Source organism: Salvelinus fontinalis, chromosome 37, assembly GCF_029448725.1.
Source record: "Salvelinus fontinalis isolate EN_2023a chromosome 37, ASM2944872v1, whole genome shotgun sequence".
In the NCBI taxonomy this organism is placed as follows: Eukaryota; Metazoa; Chordata; class Actinopteri; order Salmoniformes; family Salmonidae; genus Salvelinus; species Salvelinus fontinalis.
In genome coordinates, this window is record NC_074701.1 from 22409584 (window position 1) to 22431276 (window position 21693).

The window sequence follows — 21693 nt, forward strand, 5'->3', positions numbered from 1 at the left end:
ATTATTAAAAAAAATTGCTTCTTAGCAAAGAGCCATTTTCTCAAGCAAGAATTTTGCTAGGACTGTCAGGGAGTGGTCTGAGTGGGGAGGGGAAGAATGAAAACTAGCTGTTATTGGCAGAGAGGTTTGGGAAACAGAATGGGCTTAGAACCTCTAACCCAGGCAATTTGTGGGGAAACAACCTGTGGTTACCTAGGTTACCCCATTGGCTCACAGCAAAAAAAGTTAACATTTTATTGTTGTCTGCTTGTTTTAGTCAATTAAAAAAACTACATTTTAAGAAAAGTACAACATGTCTAAAGATTACTTTTCAACATTGCCTGCTCTCGATTGTTCTCACTACTTAGAAAAACGTTATATTTTAGGGCTTCCCTAATGCCCCATGATGCTAGCTAGCTAGTCAAGACCAACAACACAAACGGACTATACTAAACAAGTTAAATGTCTTACCTGTGGGGAAATTCTTTCCACACATATAGTTACGTGTAGCCTACATGGACAACGGGTCCCCACATTTCCAACTCTTCCACGCTGAGTAGCCCAGAAGTCACAGGGCTTTTCTCACAGGCTCCATTTCCCTACGTGAGAGCATTGCGAACCTTAGGTCTGGATTTTTTAGCTGGTTACATGTACATTGAACAACACAGGAGCACTTCGACATGTTTTGTTCTTTCTGTATAACAAAAAAATCTACGGCGAAGTTGTCTCTTTTACAATGGGGGTCAATAGTATTTTGGGGGGGGTTTTCCCCAATTTGTGGGTGTGGTCGATGGGGAATTGCTTATTATCATGTGATGATGGATGCCTGGTATTGTGATGCAATAATTTCCATGGTAATGTAGAATGTTCATTCTAACTGATGTGCCTCATGTAATGGAATGTATTTTTTGTAATGTCAGTTGAGTTGATTCAACAAATCACAGCACAGATTTATGGGTACACTTCCTGTTTTTACTTCCTGCTTTGCTCCTATGGGTACACTCGCAATGGCCACAAGTCCACCCATTATGCCATCAATGACTTAAATGGGAACGCCCGTCTATTCAATCTATTTCTACGTTTGGAACTTTTTCTTATTGGTCTACTAATTTACCACCTGGTGATGTCACCAGGAAGGCCAAAACGCCATCCCACCAAAACAGGCTGAAATTTCAGGTGTTTTTTTCAAACAGCTCTTACACCAAAAGGGCATTATCATCCTTTTTACAATTTTATGGTATTATTTCAACATCACAGTGTGGAAATATTTATTTATATATATATATATATATATATAACACAAGACAATCACGTTTTTGACTGCACTGGGCCTTTAATTAAATCAAATGGAGAGACAACAACATATAGGCATGAACAGAAGAAGTGTTGGCATCCACTCTATGTATTCCTATTTGACTCAAACCCTTGAGTATAAGGAGAAAATGTTGCCTATGTGCACTGATGATAAATGCATCATATATGCCATTGTGAATCAGAGGGGCAGATAATCAAGCAATAAAATGTGGTTAGAGAGGCTGCTAGGAGGTGCAACAAACACATGCCTGTAAAAAATGAGATGAGCCCACGCTCATCTGTGATTGCATAACAGACCCCAACAAGTGGAACTCAGCTCATCACCATGGGAACCGCTCTGAGATGGTGTGGAATGCTGGCGTTCCACCAAAGAGGCTTGCAGAATAATCGTCTTTTTTTGGGGGAAGGATACCCAAGATTCACAACAATACTGTGAGCATAAATTAATAGGCTGACTTAATGGGAGGGCTACCTCCCAGTCACCTCTATTCACATGGACATAAAGAAGGGTTTAGAAACCTCTAATGTGATTTGTGTAAACTTGTAATAAAGAGGGCCTCGTTAGGCCTGAGAGTACACTGAAAGTACACTGTGCACCCTGTCCTAATGCGGATGGCTGAATAGACATGGAATTGGAACAGGGTCAAGGTGAAAAGTATTGCGTAAATACACAGACCATACCAGCAGTTTTAATAATATTTTTCTATATATAATTTAGCCTAACAGGGTGGAAATGTATGGGTGGGACATACAAACTAACAACATGAAACATGGACAAACAGATAAAACTGAGTGTTGATGTTTATTTAGCTTTGCACCATAGTTTCCCACCAAATAAATGATGACACTTCCTGAATGTGGGGTCATTGTAGGAAGAGGTTGTTTTCTTAAAGTACAACAAACTAACAGGGTGGAAAGTGGTATCAGGGACACAGAAAATCTTAAATAAAATTATAATAATAAATACAATAATCATGAAGACATTTTTTTTTTTATGAAAGAGACTAACTAGGACTATAAAATAATGAAGAAAGATTTGATTTATTTCATGCCTAATATTTCTTGTGGAAGTTGATAACACCTGTGGACAGCAAACAAACACTCCTACATCCATGGACAAAAAGTGTTTAAAATGCTTAAAATTCCCTTTCAGGATCCATATTTTGGTGTTTTTAAGGTAAAGGACACCTGACCTTATAATTAAATCCACATTTTACACTAAATAAGAAATTATATTTCCTAGGGACAGAAAAGGCACCGCAGAGTAGGAATGACCCAGCTTTCCTCATTTTCTTTGTGACCTGTGACCACTATCCTGGAGTGGTAAGCATTGATAGATGTAAGCCAGTGGTCATTGGAACTATTTTCACTGAGTCATGGATTCCAAAGTGTGTCATTTTAATATGTCGTTGTTTGGTTTCCAGGTGTTTAAGGATGAACTGGAAGGACTGATCCAGGATCAGATGACAAAGGGCAATAATCCAACAGGGCTGCTGGCTCTGAGGCAGATCGCTGATCTGATCATGGCCAGTTCTATGGGAGGGCCAGGCTCCTTCACATCTCCTCTCAGTAAGTAGCTGTGTGCGTGTAGGTCTGCACATTCTGCATAGTCTTTCAGTGATGCATCCTCATTCTCTCTGCATTGTCAACGTTTTGGGACATGGAATTCACAAAAACGTGTGACATTGAGAGCCCTTTATGCAGCAAAATTCTGCTCAATTACTTGTTGACCACATTCCGAATGTTTCTAAGTGAACCAAATGTTCCCGGCTTTATAATGAATTACAGCTGTCTGGAGCGTAAATTATGTTGCCCTCCGTCTTTCCATGGGGGTCACTATGAACCCTAGGGCTAAAAAGTTCAATTTTAAAAACACTAGGAATGCTTACTGTGACTGTTAGGAAATGTAAAAGGAACTGTCGTCTCCTATGACTTTGAGGTAATGGAGGCAGAACTGTCTCTTTATAAATCAACAGTCCCTCCTAAAGTACTTGTAAAAGAATAGGGTTCCGGTTTGTCCAATGCCCTTATACAGTAGGAAAAATATACTACTCACAGCTCTTATGAGAAGTACTGAGAACAGCCGCTTTTATGATCCAAAAGTTAAGCATGGGATGCTGAGATGTAGTGAGTTTATGAGGAAGACATTTTTTTTATAGCAATCATTTGAACTAAATGTTGTAAGAGAGAGGCACGGCCATTTAAGAGCTGCTCAAGTTAAACAAGTAAGCATAGATGGTGCTTGTAAGCTCAAACCAAAGAGAAAGCAAATGACATTGACCGTGTCATAATGCAACTTCAACATGAAGAATGTTCTTGTTTCATGAACATTCATAAATGTTCTATCTCTGAAGTATGAATGGTTAACACACCAGCTTGTTTAGACACACAAAGAAAGCTGTAATTTGTGGTGGTTGTCACGAAGGCTGTGGGATGTTAGTCACTGTGCTCTTGTCACATCAGTTCACTATGAATGCATGTGTTTTCTCCAGGCCTAGGGATGGTCACCCCGGTCAATGACCTCTATGGGGTAGAGTCTGCATCCTTTACTAAAGGGGAGAAACAGTGTCGCTGTAAGCTAGCCAGTGTCTACAGACTGGTGGACCTCTTCAGCTGGGCCCATTTCACCAGCTCATACATTACTGTGAGTATTACCCTCGTAAAAAAACTTATCAGACCTCTCTACTTACATGTAACACGAACTTACTGTAGCATTATAAGCACAGTAGGAATTGTGCTTACTGTAGGCATGTCAAAACGACACAGAGTCCTCAGTCACCCAATACACATTTTATTTGAGCAATTGTCAAGCATTGTTGAAATACAAATAAATAGTCTAGACATTTTTATCTTGAGAATAGTCTACATCCAGTTTACTGTATGTAACCGGTGCAATGTTGTTCTTGGCAATGCCTTTTGACATTTTGCTTTTTGACCTTTTCCTTGTACAGGTCCGGGTTAGCAAAGAACAAGACCATGTTCTTATCATCCCACAAGGGCTCTCTTTCACTGAAGTGACGGCTGGCAATCTGGTAGGTATAATGGTGCATGCTTTTTCATATTCCAGATTTATTAGAACTACCATAGAAAATAACAGTTTGTGCTTTTCTCCAGTGGGTGAACAACACTATCATTACCAACAGTATCCAGAAAACCCCATTGAGATGTGAATCATGCAGAATATGTGTTCAGACTATTGACATGGCCACATAATCAATAACCAGCCACCCAGACAGCCTCTGGGTGTGCTGAGACACGCCTCACTCTACTTCACCAAGGGGTCAAGGAGAAATTACAGTTTTGTTGAATGGATGTTTTTCAGCTTGTCAGCATGTAGTTGCCAATAGTTACAGTATTGATGGAGCGCTAAGTCCCAATAGAATGATAACTAGATCACTTGTAATCCTCTTGCAATATCATAATAACAACTGAATATAGTTGAATTCAAATATGAAAAAACAAGAGTGGAATAATGAATCTATTTTAATAGTGCAGCAATATGGTAGCACCGTTTAAAATGTTTTTATTTAACTAGGCAAGTCAGTTAAGAACATTCTTATATACAATGATGGCCTACAGTGAGTTGGAATAATTCCCAATACAGTTGTGCGGCTTTGCATCTGACTCAGTATCTGGCTGCCATGGTAACCCTACTGATATTGTGTCCTGGTCTGTTTCCAGGTGAAAGTGAACATGATTGGGGATGTTGTCGACCAGGGACCAACCTATTTGGAGGTGGACCACTTTGGCTTCAGCCCTCACTCTGCTATCTATTCCATGCGCCCTGACATCAGGTGTATCATACACATCCACACCTCTGCCACCGCTGCAGTGAGTACACTCTCAACTAAAACTCAGTGAGTGGCCATGTCACCTGGCCATGATACTCAATGACTGAGTTAACCAATAAGGCCCAGGGGGGTGTGGTATATGGCCAATATACCAGGTCTAAGGGCTGTTCCTAGCACGACGCAATGCGGAGTGCCTGGACACAGCCTGTAGCCGTGATATATTGGCCATATATCACAACCCCCAAGGTGCCTTATTGCTTTATAAACTGGTTGCCAACGTAATTAGAGCAGTAAAAATAAATGTTTTGTCATACCCGTGTTATACGGTCTGATATACCACGGCTGTCAGCCAATCAGTATTCAGGGCTCGAACCACTCAGTTTATAATTAAGAGAAACCTCTTGGTTTCATTATTGTTTGTACTGTAAGTACACCTAATGTACTAGTACTGTTGCCTTTTGAGGTCGTTTCTTATAGTTCAAGCAATATGTCTGATGTTTTACCAGCCAGAAATAAAATAAAAGGTGCCTTTAGGTAGTTGTTGTTGACACAGCATAGTCACGGTTGCTTTTATCCTGAATTCACAGGTGTCCTCAATGAAATGTGGCGTCTTGCCAATTTCCCAAGAGGCTCTGGTTCTGGGCGATGTTGCATACTTCAGTTACCAAGGCTTTTTGGATGATCAAGACGAGAAGGTGGAGTTCCAGAAAGCCCTAGGGCCCACTGCCAAGGTAACTATTGGTTTCCTTAACAACACCAACAGGTATTGTAGTGTGTGCCATACATGGAAACAGAACACACAGAATTCCATCACCATGGAGATTAGACTGCCTCCCATTTAATCAAACTGTTTTGTTACTGTAGTAATTGGTGTTTTTACACAGGTATAAGAGCATTCTATATGTAATGTGTTACTGGAAGTTGTTTTCACTTTGTCTTCATTTATTTGTATTCACTTATCATTTCACCTTTTGAACTTGTTGTTGTCCCGCTCTTCATCTTTTTGCAGGTGCTTGTTCTGAGGAATCATGGCCTGGTTGCTCTGGGGGAAACTATAGAGGAGGCTTTCCACTACATTTACCACTTACAGCAGGCTTGTGAAATCCAGGTAACACTTTAATTAATCAGCCACACTTGTTCTACCACATCATTGTATAGGTCATGAAATAGTTAGTTCACTGCTATTTCTGTGTTCTTATCGTGTAAATTCGATGCGGGTGTGTTGCGATCCAATATACAGAATATATGTGTTATTTTGCTTCACTTAACCTGTGTGGTCTAAACACATCAGTATGTATTAAATTAATAACTACTTGTACACTACATGACCAAAAGTATGTGGACACATGCTTGTCGAACATCTCATTCCAAAATCATGGGTATTAATATGGAGTTGGTCCCCCCTTTGCTGTTATAACAGCCTCTACTCTTCTGGGAAGGCTTTCCACTAGATGTTGGAACATTGCTGCAGGGACTTGCTTCCATTCAGCCACAAGAGAATTAGTGAGGTTGGGCACTGATGTTGGGTGATTAGGCCTGGCTCGCAGTCGGCCTTCCAATTCATCCCGAAGGTGTTCGATGGGGTTGAGGTCAGGGCTCTGTGCCGGCCAGTCAAGTTCTTCCACACAGATCTCAACAAACCATTTCTGTATGGACCTCACTTTGTGCACGGGGGCATTGCCATGCTGAAACAGGAAAGGGCCTTTCCTAAACTGTTGCCATGAAGTTGGAAGCACAGAATCATCTAGAATGTCATTGTATGCTCTAGCATTAAGATTTCCCTTCACTGGAACCAAGGGGCCTAGCCTGAACCTTGAAAAACGTTTCGAATTTAGTGTTTCGGTAGTGAGTGTTGCAACCTAGGATGGACGATTTTTATGTGCTGCGTGCTTCAGTACTCAGTGGTCCCATTCTGCCAGTTTGTGTGGCCTACCACTTTGCGGCTGAGCTGTTGTTGCTCCTAGACGTTTCCACTTCACAATAACAGGACATACAGTTGACCAGGGCAGAAATTTGACAAACTGACTTTGAAAGGTGGCATCCTATGATAGTGCCATGTTGAAAGTCACTGAGCTCTTCAGTAAGGCCATTCTACTGCCAATGTTTGTCTATGGAAATTGCGTGGCTGTGTGCTCGATTTTATACACATTGGCTGTGTGCTCGATTTTATACACCTGTCCGCAACAGGTGTGGCTGAAATAGCTGATTCCACTCATTTAAAGGGGTGTCCACATACTTTGTATATATAGTATATATTAGGTATGTACCAATATTTTCCTTGCCAATAAACCCGATACCGATAACCGATATTAAACATTTTAAGCATTCTAGTTAAGTTAAATAGTTTAAACACACACACCCTGGCCAAAAAGTTATTTTGTTGGAGTTTACGTATGTCCCCGTTACCAGTAAAACATAATCAAAACCTATTTTTTTCACTTACTTGCTGTGCTGCTTCGTTGCTCGTTTGTTCAGTCGTTTCATTCTCAACCAGGATTTCATCATACATGTCAAGCAGGAAAGTTTCAGCTCTGTGTGTCCTTGGCTTCTCTTCCTCGGTGCGCACTGTCACTGTGTCCGTTTCCATCTTGTCCAGCTGTGTCTGTTACATTTCACGTAAACCCTGTTTCTTGTCTGCATCGAAGTAGCGGTCCTTGTACCTAGCATCGAGCATGGTGGCGACACAGTAAAGAGGCTCAGAGAGAATGCCACCGAATCGCTTGTTCACAGCCTCTAGTAGAGTACTTTTGCAAGTTTAACCCCACTGTCTGTCGGAAGTTTTGTTGAGCAGGCGTTTCAATGCCGTGACAGAGGGCATCACGTCTGCTGCAGACGCAGTTGAAGAGCTTATTTAGTTCATGTTCTCAAATGCCATTGAAATGGCAGCAGCGGTATGAGAACCAGCACATTCTTGAGCATCCAATACGACTTTCCTCAGTGCGAAATCCTTGTCTACCCACTGTGCTGTCAGACGCAGCATGCTCATGGGGCTGACATCGCTGGTCCAAATGTCAGTCGTGAAGCTAATAGCAGTGCTCATGGATGTAGCTCATGGATGTGTGTTTCAACAATATTGTGTAACTCCATTAGGGCTACATCTGAAAAATAGCGCCTACTTGGTAGTGTGTACCAGGGCTCGAGGTGCTTGACCAGTCAGCGAAAGCCAACATCATCCACGACAGAGAACGGTTGATTGTCAAGGGCAATGAATCCCATTATCTTGGCATTAATGGATTTCGCCTTTGAGTTGTCTCACTGAAATGTTCTTACTCTTTCAAATGACTGCTCGACTTGAACTTGTTTAGTTGTTGGAAGTGTAGCTTAGTTTTTTTGCTTTTGTTCTAAGTAGTCGCTGAACTTCAAAAATAGATCCACACAGCAGACATTGTGGGCTAGGTTAGAAATGCTGTGGAGCGCTGTATTTTTCGTGGCGTCATTACGTCATCTACCTACATTAATATAGGTATGCACGTCAGCTTTAACATCGGTTTTGCACATCGCTGTTAAACTAGACATCAGGCCGATGCCGGTGTTGGAATTTTTAGCTGATGTCGGCCGATACCGATATGCTTACTGATATCGTGCATCCCTAGTGTATATACTGTATAAATCACTGGGTTATACTTGTAGAATGGTTTCCCTCGTGTAAAGAAAAATGGTCCCTGGTTTTGTAAAGGAATCAAACTTGGTGTTGGTCGTTTTCCCTGCATGAGAGAAAAATTTGTGATAAGTCAGACATCTTGATTTAGCTTTGTTTTAACAGGACTCTATGTGTCTTTGAAACCACTGTTCTCAAAGAGCACCAGGTGGAGTTTAGTGTTCTACGACTTGGCTGAGTCTCATTGTAGCTCATAGCTCTATGTGGAGCAGACAGATAGTATTCTCCTATCATCATATGTCTGGGATAGTGTTTCCATTGAGCAGGTCATTCCACATGTGGTCAGTTTTGGATTCCTGTGCTTTACTAGACTCTACTGTCACCTTGTGACACACATTTTTACCTCATATTTTCACTATAATAGCTACAGATGTCGGATCTTAATTTGATTACCCTTTTGCAGGAGAACTTTCATCCAATGCAGGAATTGTAAAACGTGTAGTGTATCTGAGGCTTAAAAGGGCTTCTGAAGTTTGTAATTTGCACCTTGAAATTTGAATGGATTTTTTTCCCTTACAAAAAATGTATCAACTCCTACAAAGATGTCCATTAATTATTATCCACATAATAATTCACATTTCCTGTTGCTGCAGGATCACTTTTCTTGCTGTAGCAAACTGGTTCAAATTAAGATCCTACGTCTGTAGTTTTAGACTTTACTCATTATTCACCAGACCTGGTCTTTTCACATGGTCAAGACAAACTCCTGGTCTTAACTATGATATGTGTTTTTGATGTGGTCTTTCAGGTCAGTGCTCTGCAGTGCTCTGCAGGAGTGGAGGACCTGGTGCTCCTGGACAGGGAGAGGCTCAAGCCCCTGACCCACGGAGTGGCTGCTGCTGGGTTCACCGTGGACAGCGAGGTCAAGTGGAAAGTGGGCGAGGCAGAGTTCGAGTCACTCATGAGGATGCTGGACAACCTGGTAAGTGACCTCACTATTTTATCTGACTTTTCCCACAATGCTTAGCATTTCCTCTCCCATGCACATCCTGAGGATGTGTGGGAATACATTGACATCATAATCCCAACCAGATCTCCCATGAATCAAACATGGGAGATCATGAATGCCAGCTGTAGCTCCTTGAACTAATGCACGATTATTGTCCCATATAACCTATTAAAGAGTGCCACACCGTTGGGGGTTTATCAAAGACGAATGTCCAATCTTAGCCTGCGGCTAGCAGACTGTTTGCTAATGCTGGGTCTGTTTAGCATCCCCTGTAGATAACTGTGATGTTCAGAGGGCTTCTCCCCTTTAAACACTACTATCTCAACATCACTACTAATGATAAGGGACAGACACAATCTCTGGGCACAGCACACCCTACTCTGAGAAATCCTCTATTGAAACTACTAATGACATGCTACTTCCTGGGTAGGCTACAGCTGTGTTAGCTTGTACAGCCCTGTGTCATCATAGCCCGCCCCCCCCATCATGGATTCCAGATGGCAGGCCATGCTGTGTGGAGTAAAGAGCACAGACCACACAATCCTTCAGAGTCGATTGACTGGAAAACTCAACACACTCCCTGGGTTCCGCTCAACATGGTTGAGTTTGGGGTTTGCGGTCCCCCACCCCCCTTTTCTTTGATGTGTTCCACACAACATTTCCCCTGCCAACTGCACTGTGTGGCCACACTTTATCTATTCCCTTTGAAATCAGGCACTTCTGAAAGCGTTGTTTATATGTACTGTACAAAGTGTTCCAACAATGTAAAGACTGTCTTCACTGGAGAGGCTGAACATTGGGTGTTCTAGGAACTGCTTAAACCACTGGCTTAAGTCATTTTTATGGAGTGTAATGTTTCACATGGTTAAAGATGGAAATAATCTTACAAACTTTGTGGTGGAAAACTGCAGGACCAATCTCCGAAAACCTGTCTTTGGGAGATTGATTTTATATGCTGCCACGGTGCAAATCACATAACAGAGAACACCTCGTGGTACTGAGCGTAATTATGTTGCACAAACCTTTTCCTTGAAAATCACATTTCCTAATTAACATTCATGTATAAAGGCTTTACAGTTGATGGATAACAGAGTTTTCATGGAGTCCATTTTGACAGGTGGACTGAAACAATGTCTCTGTGTTGCTAGGGTTACCGGACAGGCTACGCGTACCACCACCCCATAGTGAGGGAAAAGATTCGGACCAAAAACGACGTGGAGATTCCTGCCACAGTCTACACTGTCCCGTTGGTGGACAGTGATCTGGGTCAGAGGAAACCGTTTAACGTCCTGGTGCAGAAACAGAGGAGGGAGAGGACCCGCTGGCTCAACTCTCCCAACAGCTACCTGAAGGTCAATGTGCCTGAACGTTCAACCAGTGGAGAGTGCAGCCCCAGGACCAAGACCATGGTGAGCTGCTATAAACCAGTCTTCTTCAATCTACCTTGTGTACCGGTAGACATGCAGTAATATCTCTATTGCTTCAACATGACAATCTGTGTTCCTATGGCAGAGCTAAACTATTTGCTCAAATATAAGGCTTTTTGTAGGTTGCCAGAGCAGTTTTAAATGTGTGGGTTAGCCTGCCCTCTTGTGGAATCTTGTGTATGTATGAAACACCAACATCTTTCTACACAAAATCTTCTTAGCTTACCCAATGCATCAAATGTGTTAATGAGCTCCAGTCTGAAATGTCTTTATTAAACCAATATCTTTCCTTTTAGTGGATGAAATCTGAAGAGACCAGCAATGGCACTGGCACTCCCATAAAGATCGAGGACCCCAACCAGTTTGTTCCCCTTAACACAAACCCCACTGATGTTCTGGAGAAGAGGAACCTGGTGAGCTAGAACATTGTGTTTTCTAATCATGTTCCTGATTGAAAGTTCAGACATTGGGCTGGGATAAATATTGAGTTCAACAGCCTGACCATAGGAGGTACTATTGAACTCTCTTCCCAAGAAAATTAGTATTGATCGCAGTGACCTATAGGGTGCAACCTGTCTCCCTCTGGCATGACAGCTGGGTGGACCACAGGATCAATAAGTCATAAAACCTGTCTGTTAATTTTTATGGAGTCAAAATGTGGTGTCACTGAATCATTTCAGAACAAAAACAGACAAAAAAATAGACACCCGTTAGTCTAGGGACTCATTTGGGTGTAGTAGATAGTTCTAATTACCCAGAGAGTTATGCCAATGTCTTGAAAACAGAACTTACAATTATTTGTAATGGAAATTTGTTTTTTTAGATAAGGCAACAGAACACTGGTGATCACATGACTTCAGGACCAAAGTCCCATCTTCTAGCTGGCATCGTTGTGGACACCATACCAGGACCTGTAAGTACTTGGATCAACTTCACACCACACAACCCTAACATGATATATGTCGTTCCACGAAATGTTTGCCTTTTGCGTCCCTTTGATATTTTAAGTAGAAATTGTGCACCAATAAAATAAATTAAAAAGCCTGTTATATTAAATGAAGTGCCCTCTAATATAGACCACATGGAGAATTCAATAAATCAGATGTATATTATGACTAAGGGACTTGCTAAAGTGCCAAAATTAAGCATTTTGACATGTCCATTTTGACATGTCCGTCAACCCTGTGTCACCTCTAGGAAGATTTTAACCCCATCATTTCGCCAAGTTTTCACCATCATTCTAAAGCCCAAGTTATTTTGTTGCTTTGACAAGGTCATTTCTGAAGATGATTATTTATTTAATGTGATTCGTGATTAATTTACGTCTGTCCCTTATTATAAAGTCAATCCAGTTACCTGAACTCATTTCTCGTTTTATAATGGTGAAACTATTCCTTTTTAAAATATTTTTTTCAAAAGGAACATTGAACATCTAATAGTCATATCATAGTGTAAAAGTAGATGAGATGGTTCTACTATTTTTGGCCATTTTCTGGTGTTTTGTGGTGGAAAACTGAGTGTGTCGAGCACACCACGTCAACCCTGTTATCCATAGGCTAGAAATGTTTTTTTGTTTTGTTGTGAAGCTTGCATTCAATTGGCCATCCCTGTTGCACACAACACGCTTCCATTCCAACTTGTTTTTTTATAAAGTTGAAAATGTGCTCTTTATGACAGAATGTTAAAATTAGGTGAAATCAAAAAAAAAAAGTTTTGTAAGTTGCACTTCTCAAAAGGCACCTAATTGGTGGACCGGCCCATATGGTAGTGAGTTTCATAGTTGTCATGATCAGAAGACTAATGTGGGTCTTCGTTGGTCCATCCTTATATTATGTGTTCAGTGAAGTAGTTGGGTTGGAGATCACGGGTATGTATTGGCCTTACCAATGGCTTTAGGTTTAACTGCATGTATGTCTAGCAGTTTAAAGTTGAACCCCATTTTTATATACCTCTCTCCCCTCAGGCCTTTATCATTGAGGATGAGGAGCAGACACGCTCTCTTCCTCCCAACCCCTTCAGTGAGCTGACAGAGAAAATGCTAGAAGAGTATAAGAGTGTTTTGGAGCAAAGGCAGCTGGGTCAGGATGGTATGATTCTCCCCTATCTCATTACAAATATCAACTCTGTCATGATGAAGATCATTTTATTGCCACCTCTGTTATCTACAGTAGTGAAGACTAGGGCCCAAAGTTTTACCTGGCCAGGTCACATGGTCAGGATAAAACTCCAGGCCCTATTGATAACCCTTGAACTTTGAACTTGCAGATGCTGATGATGTCACAGATGCAGATGAGATGACAACTTTTGACGAGTCCACCATCTCACTGTCCCTGTCTCCACTCATGTCTCCAGCCAAAGGTATAGGCTATTTCATTCGAAAGTAACAAGACCATTGTGTGAAAAAGTTTCAATGAGATGCTTAATTCCTAAATCGGGTCATTCCTTCTCTTAAACATTGAATTGGTTCTAATCCATATCGTTTTGGAAAGGGTGCACTACAGACAAAATTGTCATCTTCATACTTCCTGTAAAGGAGTATTCTTTGTTTTAAGTGTATAAGTGCTTCGTTCACCAACCCTTCCTCACTGCCTTGGTTTCTTCCTGTTAACAGAGATCATACCCAATGGGAAAGACTATATGGAAGAACTGGAGGAGAAACTGAACATCAAGGTATCCAAGAACAGCATCAGCACCACAGAAACGGTTGAAATCTCCATAACAGAGAAATCAGGGGGAGACAAGACCCCTGAGAGCCAAACCAAGTCCCCAAAGAAGAAGAAAAAGTTTCGCACTCCTTCCTTCCTAAAAATGAATAAAAAGAAGGAGAAGGCTGAGGCCTAGAGGGAGAGAACCTGAAGAAAGCCAGGTCAGCTTGTTTGGTATGGGATCATAGGATGAGGTGCGTTCCTTAGAGGGGGAATGTATGAGTCACTAAGATCTTAATAGATCTCCAGCTTTTGGGAGGAAGCAACTGTGACAATAAGTCTGTTATTACAATCTTCTTATTACTCAATTACTTCCTCTGAGGACTCCACACATGAATAGCAGGCATGGTGATGAACATGTAGTGTATCAGCTTTATTGTTCTCAGTATGTACAATAGCCAATTCGCCATAGTGTAATCAAAACACATGATAGTATATAGCTACAGAAACTCATTCTTTAAAATAGAAAACGCACTGAAATACCACATTTAGCCTGCTATGTATTTGTGGTCAGATCCTTTTTCCAGTCGGCTCATCCTTGAATGTACAGTAGCCCATAGTTGAAGGTAAGACATGTAAATGTCATGAGGCAGTGTCAAGTGAGTGTTGTATCCTGGTGCCTGGATGTATTGAATGTATAAGAAGTGTGGTTGGTTTGTATCTGGACCTAGACATAATAATGCTGTTTTAGTAGATTTTTAGGATAAGTAAGTAGGATAAAGTATGGGTTGTAGTTGTGTTTAGGATTATTCGGTTAACATTTTGATATACACTACAGTACATATTTCTGTTCTTAATAATCCATTTGTTATACATAATACTTTTAACAATGCAAGACAGAGAAGGCAGTTTTAGCTAGGCAGAAACTTTTCAACTTTTATTTATGCCAGTGATATTATTTTAGTGGTTGCTGCTTATTTGTTATTGTGACTAAATGGACTGAAAGTATGATGATTAATACAATCTTCATGAGCTCTATATTGCTGAATACGTTTTACCACATTCACCGATATGTAGGCATGGATATCATATGACTGAAAGTGAAATGACAAATGTAATGATATGAGATAGCTAGGCCTATATAAGGCTATGGAAATGTTATATGAATGTGCTGTGTGTGTGAAAGATTTGTTGAGACAGTATTTTGATAGATCATTTGAAAGTTGATTAGGCCATACAAATGTAATAAAAATTTTAACGGATGCCCCTCTTAACATATATATTTTTGGGGGGAGAAATCTGACATTGAAGGGAGAAATGCAAGATTATAGCAAAAAACAATGTTGTGAAGCTTCGAGTAGAGATATACAACTTCCTCTCTGATTATGGCTGAATTGTACCTCTTTTTGCCTCCCCAAGATGCTAAAATCTCTTGATTAGGTCACCAGGTGTTAAACTAAGGTCACTATAGTATTTTAACAAGAGGGAGTCTACTTTTCACAAACATTTAATTAAATGTGTGTGGCCTTAATAGCAATATGTTATTTATAAAAAATAAAAAAAACTGTTCTGAGTTAAACCTAAAGACAAAGTAAAACATTCAGAGATGTTATAAATCGAGGATTGGATTTATCCCAGTAAGAAATGTGAATGATTTGCTTCGATCCAAAAGGAGAAACATGGTTTTCCTTTGTAAATACTGTGTTTTGTGAAGCTGTTTTTAAATGTAATACTGAAATGATGGTTGATCAATTTGCAACGGTCTAACATTTTACTTAGTATGTTTTGATGCTTGTCCGTTTATCTTCTGTTGAAGTATTACAAGTTTAGATGCATAAAACCAGTATATCGTGTTCACATTCCCAGTTTGTAACCTGCATTACTAATGCTTATATTGTCCTTGTTCTTTTGTTTGAATTGCTTTTGTATGGACTGAGCTTTTGTAATATAACTTGTGCTCTGTATAGCAGCTTCATAGAATTTCATTACTTTCCTTAGGAAATGACATTTCACAACATATAATAAAAACAGTGTGCGTTTACGTGATTGTTTTATTTTACCATGGTCCATTGTTGATTGAAACATACAGTATTGCTTGCATTTTTTAATATAGTTTTGCATTTTTATGTCATTAAATCATGCAACAAACATTGCCATACTGTCACGACCGTGTGTAGAGACGGACCAAGGCGCAGCGGAGGTTGAGTTCCACATCTTTATTTCTAAGTGAAACTTAAGCAAAGCAAAACAATAAAGAAACAACGAAACGTGTCGAAGTGGTGCACATGCACAAAACACAAAATAATATCCCACAAACAGGTGGGAAAAACAGCTACTTAAATATGGTCCCCAATTAGAGACAACGATCACCAGCTGCCTCTAATTGGGAATCATACAAATCACCAAAATAGAAAATAAACTAGAACACCACATAGAAATAAACAAACTAGATCACCCCCAGTCACGCCCTGACCTACTTCACCATAGAGAAACAATGGCTATCTATGGTCAGAGCGTGACACATACACTGAGTGTAGAAAACATAACATCTGCTCTTTCCATGACAGACTGACCAGGTGAAAGCTATCATCCCTTATTGATGTCGTTTGTTAAATCCACTTCAATCAATGTAGATGAAGGAGAAGAGATGGGTTAAAGAAGGATTTTTAAGCCTTGAGACAATTGACACATGATTGTGTATGTGCGCCATTCAGAGGGTGAATGTGCAAGACAAAATATTTAAGTGCCTTTGAACGGGGTATGATAGTAGGTGCCAGTTGCACCAGTTTGTGTCAAGAACTGCAATGCTGCTGGGTTTTTGATGCTCAACAGTTTTTTGTGTGTATCAAGAATTGTCCACTAAAGGACATCCAGCGAACTTGACACAACTGTGGGAAGCATTGGAGTCAACATGGGCCAGCATCCCTGTGGAACACTTTCGACACCTTGTAGAGTCCATGTCCCGACGAATTGAGGCTGTTCTGAGGGCAAAAGGGGGTGCAACTCAATATTAGGAACATATTCTTAATGTTTTGTCCCCTCAGTGTATATCTGGCGGTATGAGACCATCTTCAAACCCAAATGGGAACACCAACCAGAGGTGTATTCCGTGATGTTAGATGGCAGAATATTGCAGATGGAAATGTCATGAATAAAGCTGCCTCTTATTTGAAGATACTTTACAGTCAATCATATTGGTTCTACATAACACTTTTAGATCAGAACATTCTATAATGTTGCATGCTCCTATCAACAGGCTCCAGGTAGAATAACCCTGGCAATACCCACGCGCATACAATACCGCAGGTAATAAGGCTTTCATTTTCTAGCAGACACAGCAGTGTACTAGAAAATGGTGGTATCACCCCAAAAAACTATGCATCTTCCTGATTGATAATTGCCTGTGAAGCCCTTTCTATATTCATTCGGTCTATTGCTGTAGTACCTAAATAGAGGTTGCCATGGTAATCCAATGAGTGGGGCCATGGAGACAAAGAGGTGATTTACAATCCGACAGGTGTTCCTGTAAGGGGTGTGAGACAGGATCATACCACCACGCTCATCTCAGGAGGTGACAGATTGACTATAATTGGGAGTGAGATCTCCCTGCATTAAGCAGTAACTTAAATTATTCTTAAAGTAGTCAAAGAAACATTTGTAATCCAGTTTTATTTGGAATTCATATAAGAGGCATATTTGTATCCTCTAGTGAACCACACAATAAGTGACAGGCAAACATGGAGGATTAAATCATTCAGAATGTAATTCAGAAAAAGTAGGTGACAAACTTTCAAAAGTTTTCTGAACAACAACCCCCGCTTTGTCTGAGTGTTAACAGTAGGAGGAGTCTGTGGTGGTACGCTTTAAGGAACAGGTGACACTCTGGCCTGGTGGAGTGACCGTCTGCTGTGACCTCAGGGCAAAGAACAACCATTGTGTTCAGACAATAGGCACAACTGCATAATGCCTCACTACAGACATAAATAGTATCTCAGATCAGATGACCACCATGGTATGTAATAACATAGTTATATATAGACAATATGTTCCAATAAGGTCAGATAAGAAATATCTTACTCTTAAAGTAAAATATAATATCTTAGAACACTTACACAATATTTCATTTTGTGTAACAGTTTTGAGAACAGTCAGTCAGCAGACAGTACAGTGGCAAGAAAAAGTATGCAAACCCTTTGGAATTACCTGGATTTCTGCATAAATTGGTCATCAAATTTGATCTGATCTTCATCTAAGTCACAACAATAGACAAACACAGTCTGCTTACACTAATAACACACAAGCAATTATACATTTTCATGTCTTTATTGAACACACTATGTAAACTTTCACAGTGTAGGGTGGAATAAATGTGAACCCTTGGATTTAATAACTGGTTGACCCTCCTTTAGCAGCAATAAACTCAAACAAACGTTTTCTGTAGTTGCAGACCAGACCTGCACAACGGTCAGGAGGAATTTTCAACCATTCATCTTTACAAAACTATTTCAGTTCAGCAATATTCTTGGGATGTCTGGTGTGAACTGCTCTCGAGGTCATGCCACAGCATCTCAATCGGGTTGAGGTCAGGCCTCTGACTGGGCCACTCCAGAAGGTGTATTTTCTTCTGTTGAAGTTATTCTGTTGTTGATTTACTTCTGTGTTTTGGGTTGTTGTCCTGTTGCATCACCCATCTTCTGCTGAGCTTCAATTGCCGGACAGATAGTCTAACATTCTCCTGCAAAATGTCTTGATAAACTTGGGAATTCATTTTTTCGTCAATGATAGCAGGCTGTCCAGGAGCTGAGGCAGCAAAGCAGCTCCAAACCATGATGCTCCCTCCACCATACTTTACAGTTGGGATGAGGTTTTGATGTTGGTGTGCTGTGCTGTGCCTTTTTTTGTCCATACATAGTGTTGTGTGTTCCTTCCAAACTCAACTTTGGTTTAATCTGGCCACAGAATATTTAGCCAGATGTGCTGTGGAACATTCAGGTGCTCCCTTCAGAACTTCAGACGTGCAGCAGTGTTTTTTTTGGACAGCAGTGGCTTCTTCCGTGGTGTCCTCCCATGAACACCATTCTTGTTTAGTGTTTTATGTATCTTATACTCATCAACAGAGATGTTAGCATGTTCCAGAGATTTCTGTAAGTCTTTAGCTGACACTCTAGGATTCTTCTTAACATCAATGAGCATTCTGCATTGTGCTCTTGCAGTCATCTTTGCAGGACAGCCACTCCTAGGGAGAGTAGCAACAGTGCTGAACTTTCTCCATTTATAAAGAATTTTTTCTTATCGTGGACTGATGAACATCAAGGCTTTTAGAGATACTTTTGTAACCCTTTCCAGCTTTATGCAAGTCAAAAATTTTCATCTTAGGTCTTCTGAGATCTCTTTTATTCGAGGCATGGTTCACATCAGGCAATGCCTCTTGTGAATAGCAAACTCAAATTTTGTGAGTGTTTTTTATAGGGCAAGGCAGCTCTAACCAACATCTCCAATCTCGTCTCATTGATTGGACTCCAGGTTAGCTGACTCCTGACTCCAATTATCTTTTGTTGAAGTCATTAGCCTAGGGGTTCACATACTTTTTCCAACCTACACTGTGAATGTTTAAATGGTGTATTCAATATAGACAAGAAAAATACAATAATGTGTGTGTTATTAGTTTAAGAACACTGTGTTTGTCAATTGTTGTGACTTAGATGAAGATCAGATCAAATTTGATGACCAATATATGCAGAAATCCAGGTAATTCCAAAGCGTTCACATACTTTTTCTTGCCACTGTATGTTAGAATCAATGCCCTCCAACCCCTAGCCATGGCTGCACCCCTGCACAATCATGTGAAATCCACAGATTAGGGTCTAATGAATTTATTTCAATTGACTGATTTCCTTACACTGTATGAACTGGAACTCAGTAAAATCTTTTAAATTGTTGCATGTTGCGTTTATATTTTTGTCCAGTATAACTGATTTCTGGTCACTATGTGATAGCATTTGTTATTAGTCAGGAGACACAATTGCATTCAAAATGTGACCTGCATTAGACAAATCACCCACATTATGTCTGTACACGCTGAAAGAGACAATGTTAGTAATTTCCACATGCCTATTATCTATAGTTTTCCTTCCTCTTTAAGAACACACAGCTTGCTGTTCAGAACATTACATGTGATACACTCCCTACTGAGGGTAACCATAGGGACTGCTGGTTTGACTGACACACACACACACACACACACACACACACACACACACACACACACACACACACACACACACACACACACACACACAACGCGTGACTTTGACTCCTCTGTGACAGCCGAGCCACTGGTGTAATCCTCAAGCTTTTCAGATTACTCCAGTTGAGGTCATATTCTACACCATCCTACTCTGGGTCAGTTTTCTATGTTGTCTGTGTCAAAGCAGAGAGCTGACAGTCTGTCCACTAGCCCAGTCTGTAATATGGACAGGGCATTCTCTAGTCTAGACAAAATTCTCACCCTCTCTGCTCTATGAGTGTGCTTTTAATTTGCATATTCATTAGGTAGAAATCAAAGTGTATATCTATCCAATAAGAAAAAGACAGCGGATTAACCTGGTTAACCTCACTACACAGCTGACTATCCCTGAGCATGCGTCTCAGCAAGCCAACGAATATAGTTAATAACAATGGATTGCACCGAGCAAGGCCTGGCAAGGGACATACTGTTGGAAAGGCCTGCTAGAGTGCTAGTTGAAATAGTTTTTCTAAAGAAAAGATGTGCCTCAGTGTACCACACAAAACGGGTTATACTAAAAGGCCTTGACTATTCGTACCTAAACCCAGTCCTCATACGCTTTCAACATGAGCATCTGTCTCACTCCCTTTCTCTAACTCTCTCTCGCTGTGTGTGTGTGTGTGTGTGTGTGTGTGTGTGTGTGTGTGTGTGTGTGTGTGTGTGTGTGTGTGTGTGTGTGTGTGTGTGTGTGTGTGTGTGTGTGTGTGTGTGTGTCAGTCCTTGCCAGGCAGCTGAAATAGACTCCGTGGGAGGGTGTTCTCTCTCCAGGCATCCGTTACAGCCACAGCCACGGTCACTTCTGCAGTGGGGCAGCCATCTGCGGCCATTGTCTCAGTTGCTCAACACAGGCTCACACGCATGGCTGCCCCTTAAAAGCCAGCCCCTCTACCCTCTGTCCTCCCCCTTACTTCTCTGCCAAGGAAAAAATGACTTCTTAATCAGTCAAAGGCACAATAGTAATAGACTGTCCAACTAGAAATTAATTCAATTTCAAAGTAAGCTTTATTGTAGAGCTCTGGGGCTTTCAATTTTAGATGGTGAAATATGGTCATTTCATGGTATCCTATATATATGGGCCAATAAATATTATTCTGTACTTCATTTGAAGTGGTCCCACAATGGAACAATTTATTTAGAGTTGACTCTTTCAGAAGTCAAGTCTATTGAAGTCAAACATAACAATACAAAATGTTAACTTGGTAAATAAAGCTCGTCTCCAGAATATGTTATGTTTACATTGTCTTCAAAAACTATTCACACCCTTTGACTTTTCCCACATTTTGTTGTGCTACAGACAGCATTTAAAATGGATTAAATTGAGATTGTGTCACTGGCCTACACACAATACCCCATAATGTAAAAGTGGAATGTCTTGAGATTTTTACAAATTGAAAAAAAATGAAAAGCTGAAAAGTCTTGAGTAAATAAGTATTCAATACCTTTGTTATGGCAAGCTTATGGCAAGTCCAGGAGTACAAATTTGCTTAACAAGTCACATAATAAATTGCATGGACTCACTGTGTGCAATAATAGTGTTTAACATGATTTTTTAACAACTACCTCACCTCTGTACCCCACATTTAATTATACATAATGTCCGTCAGTTGAGCAGTGAATTTCAACCACAGATTCAACCACAAAGAT

The 21693-nt window shown here is 40.5% G+C and overlaps 1 protein-coding gene across 2 annotated transcripts in view; it reads left to right on the top strand.

The window, feature by feature from the left end:
* The window catches only part of add3b (adducin 3 (gamma) b), a 34155-nt gene extending 18351 nt beyond the window's left edge, over nt 1-15804 (top strand). For both annotated transcript variants that reach the window (XM_055902432.1, XM_055902431.1), the window contains exons 3-15: nt 2718-2862; nt 3786-3937; nt 4245-4325; nt 4975-5124; nt 5672-5815; nt 6094-6192; nt 9491-9664; nt 10840-11100; nt 11415-11531; nt 11942-12031; nt 13082-13205; nt 13384-13476; nt 13730-15804. In XM_055902432.1, coding sequence (XP_055758407.1) covers nt 2718-2862; nt 3786-3937; nt 4245-4325; nt 4975-5124; nt 5672-5815; nt 6094-6192; nt 9491-9664; nt 10840-11100; nt 11415-11531; nt 11942-12031; nt 13082-13205; nt 13384-13476; nt 13730-13959 — 1860 coding nt within the window. In that variant the 3' untranslated portion in view covers nt 13960-15804. The remainder of the gene's footprint in view (nt 1-2717; nt 2863-3785; nt 3938-4244; nt 4326-4974; nt 5125-5671; nt 5816-6093; nt 6193-9490; nt 9665-10839; nt 11101-11414; nt 11532-11941; nt 12032-13081; nt 13206-13383; nt 13477-13729) is intronic.
* Nucleotides 15805-21693: the final 5889 nt, after the last annotated feature.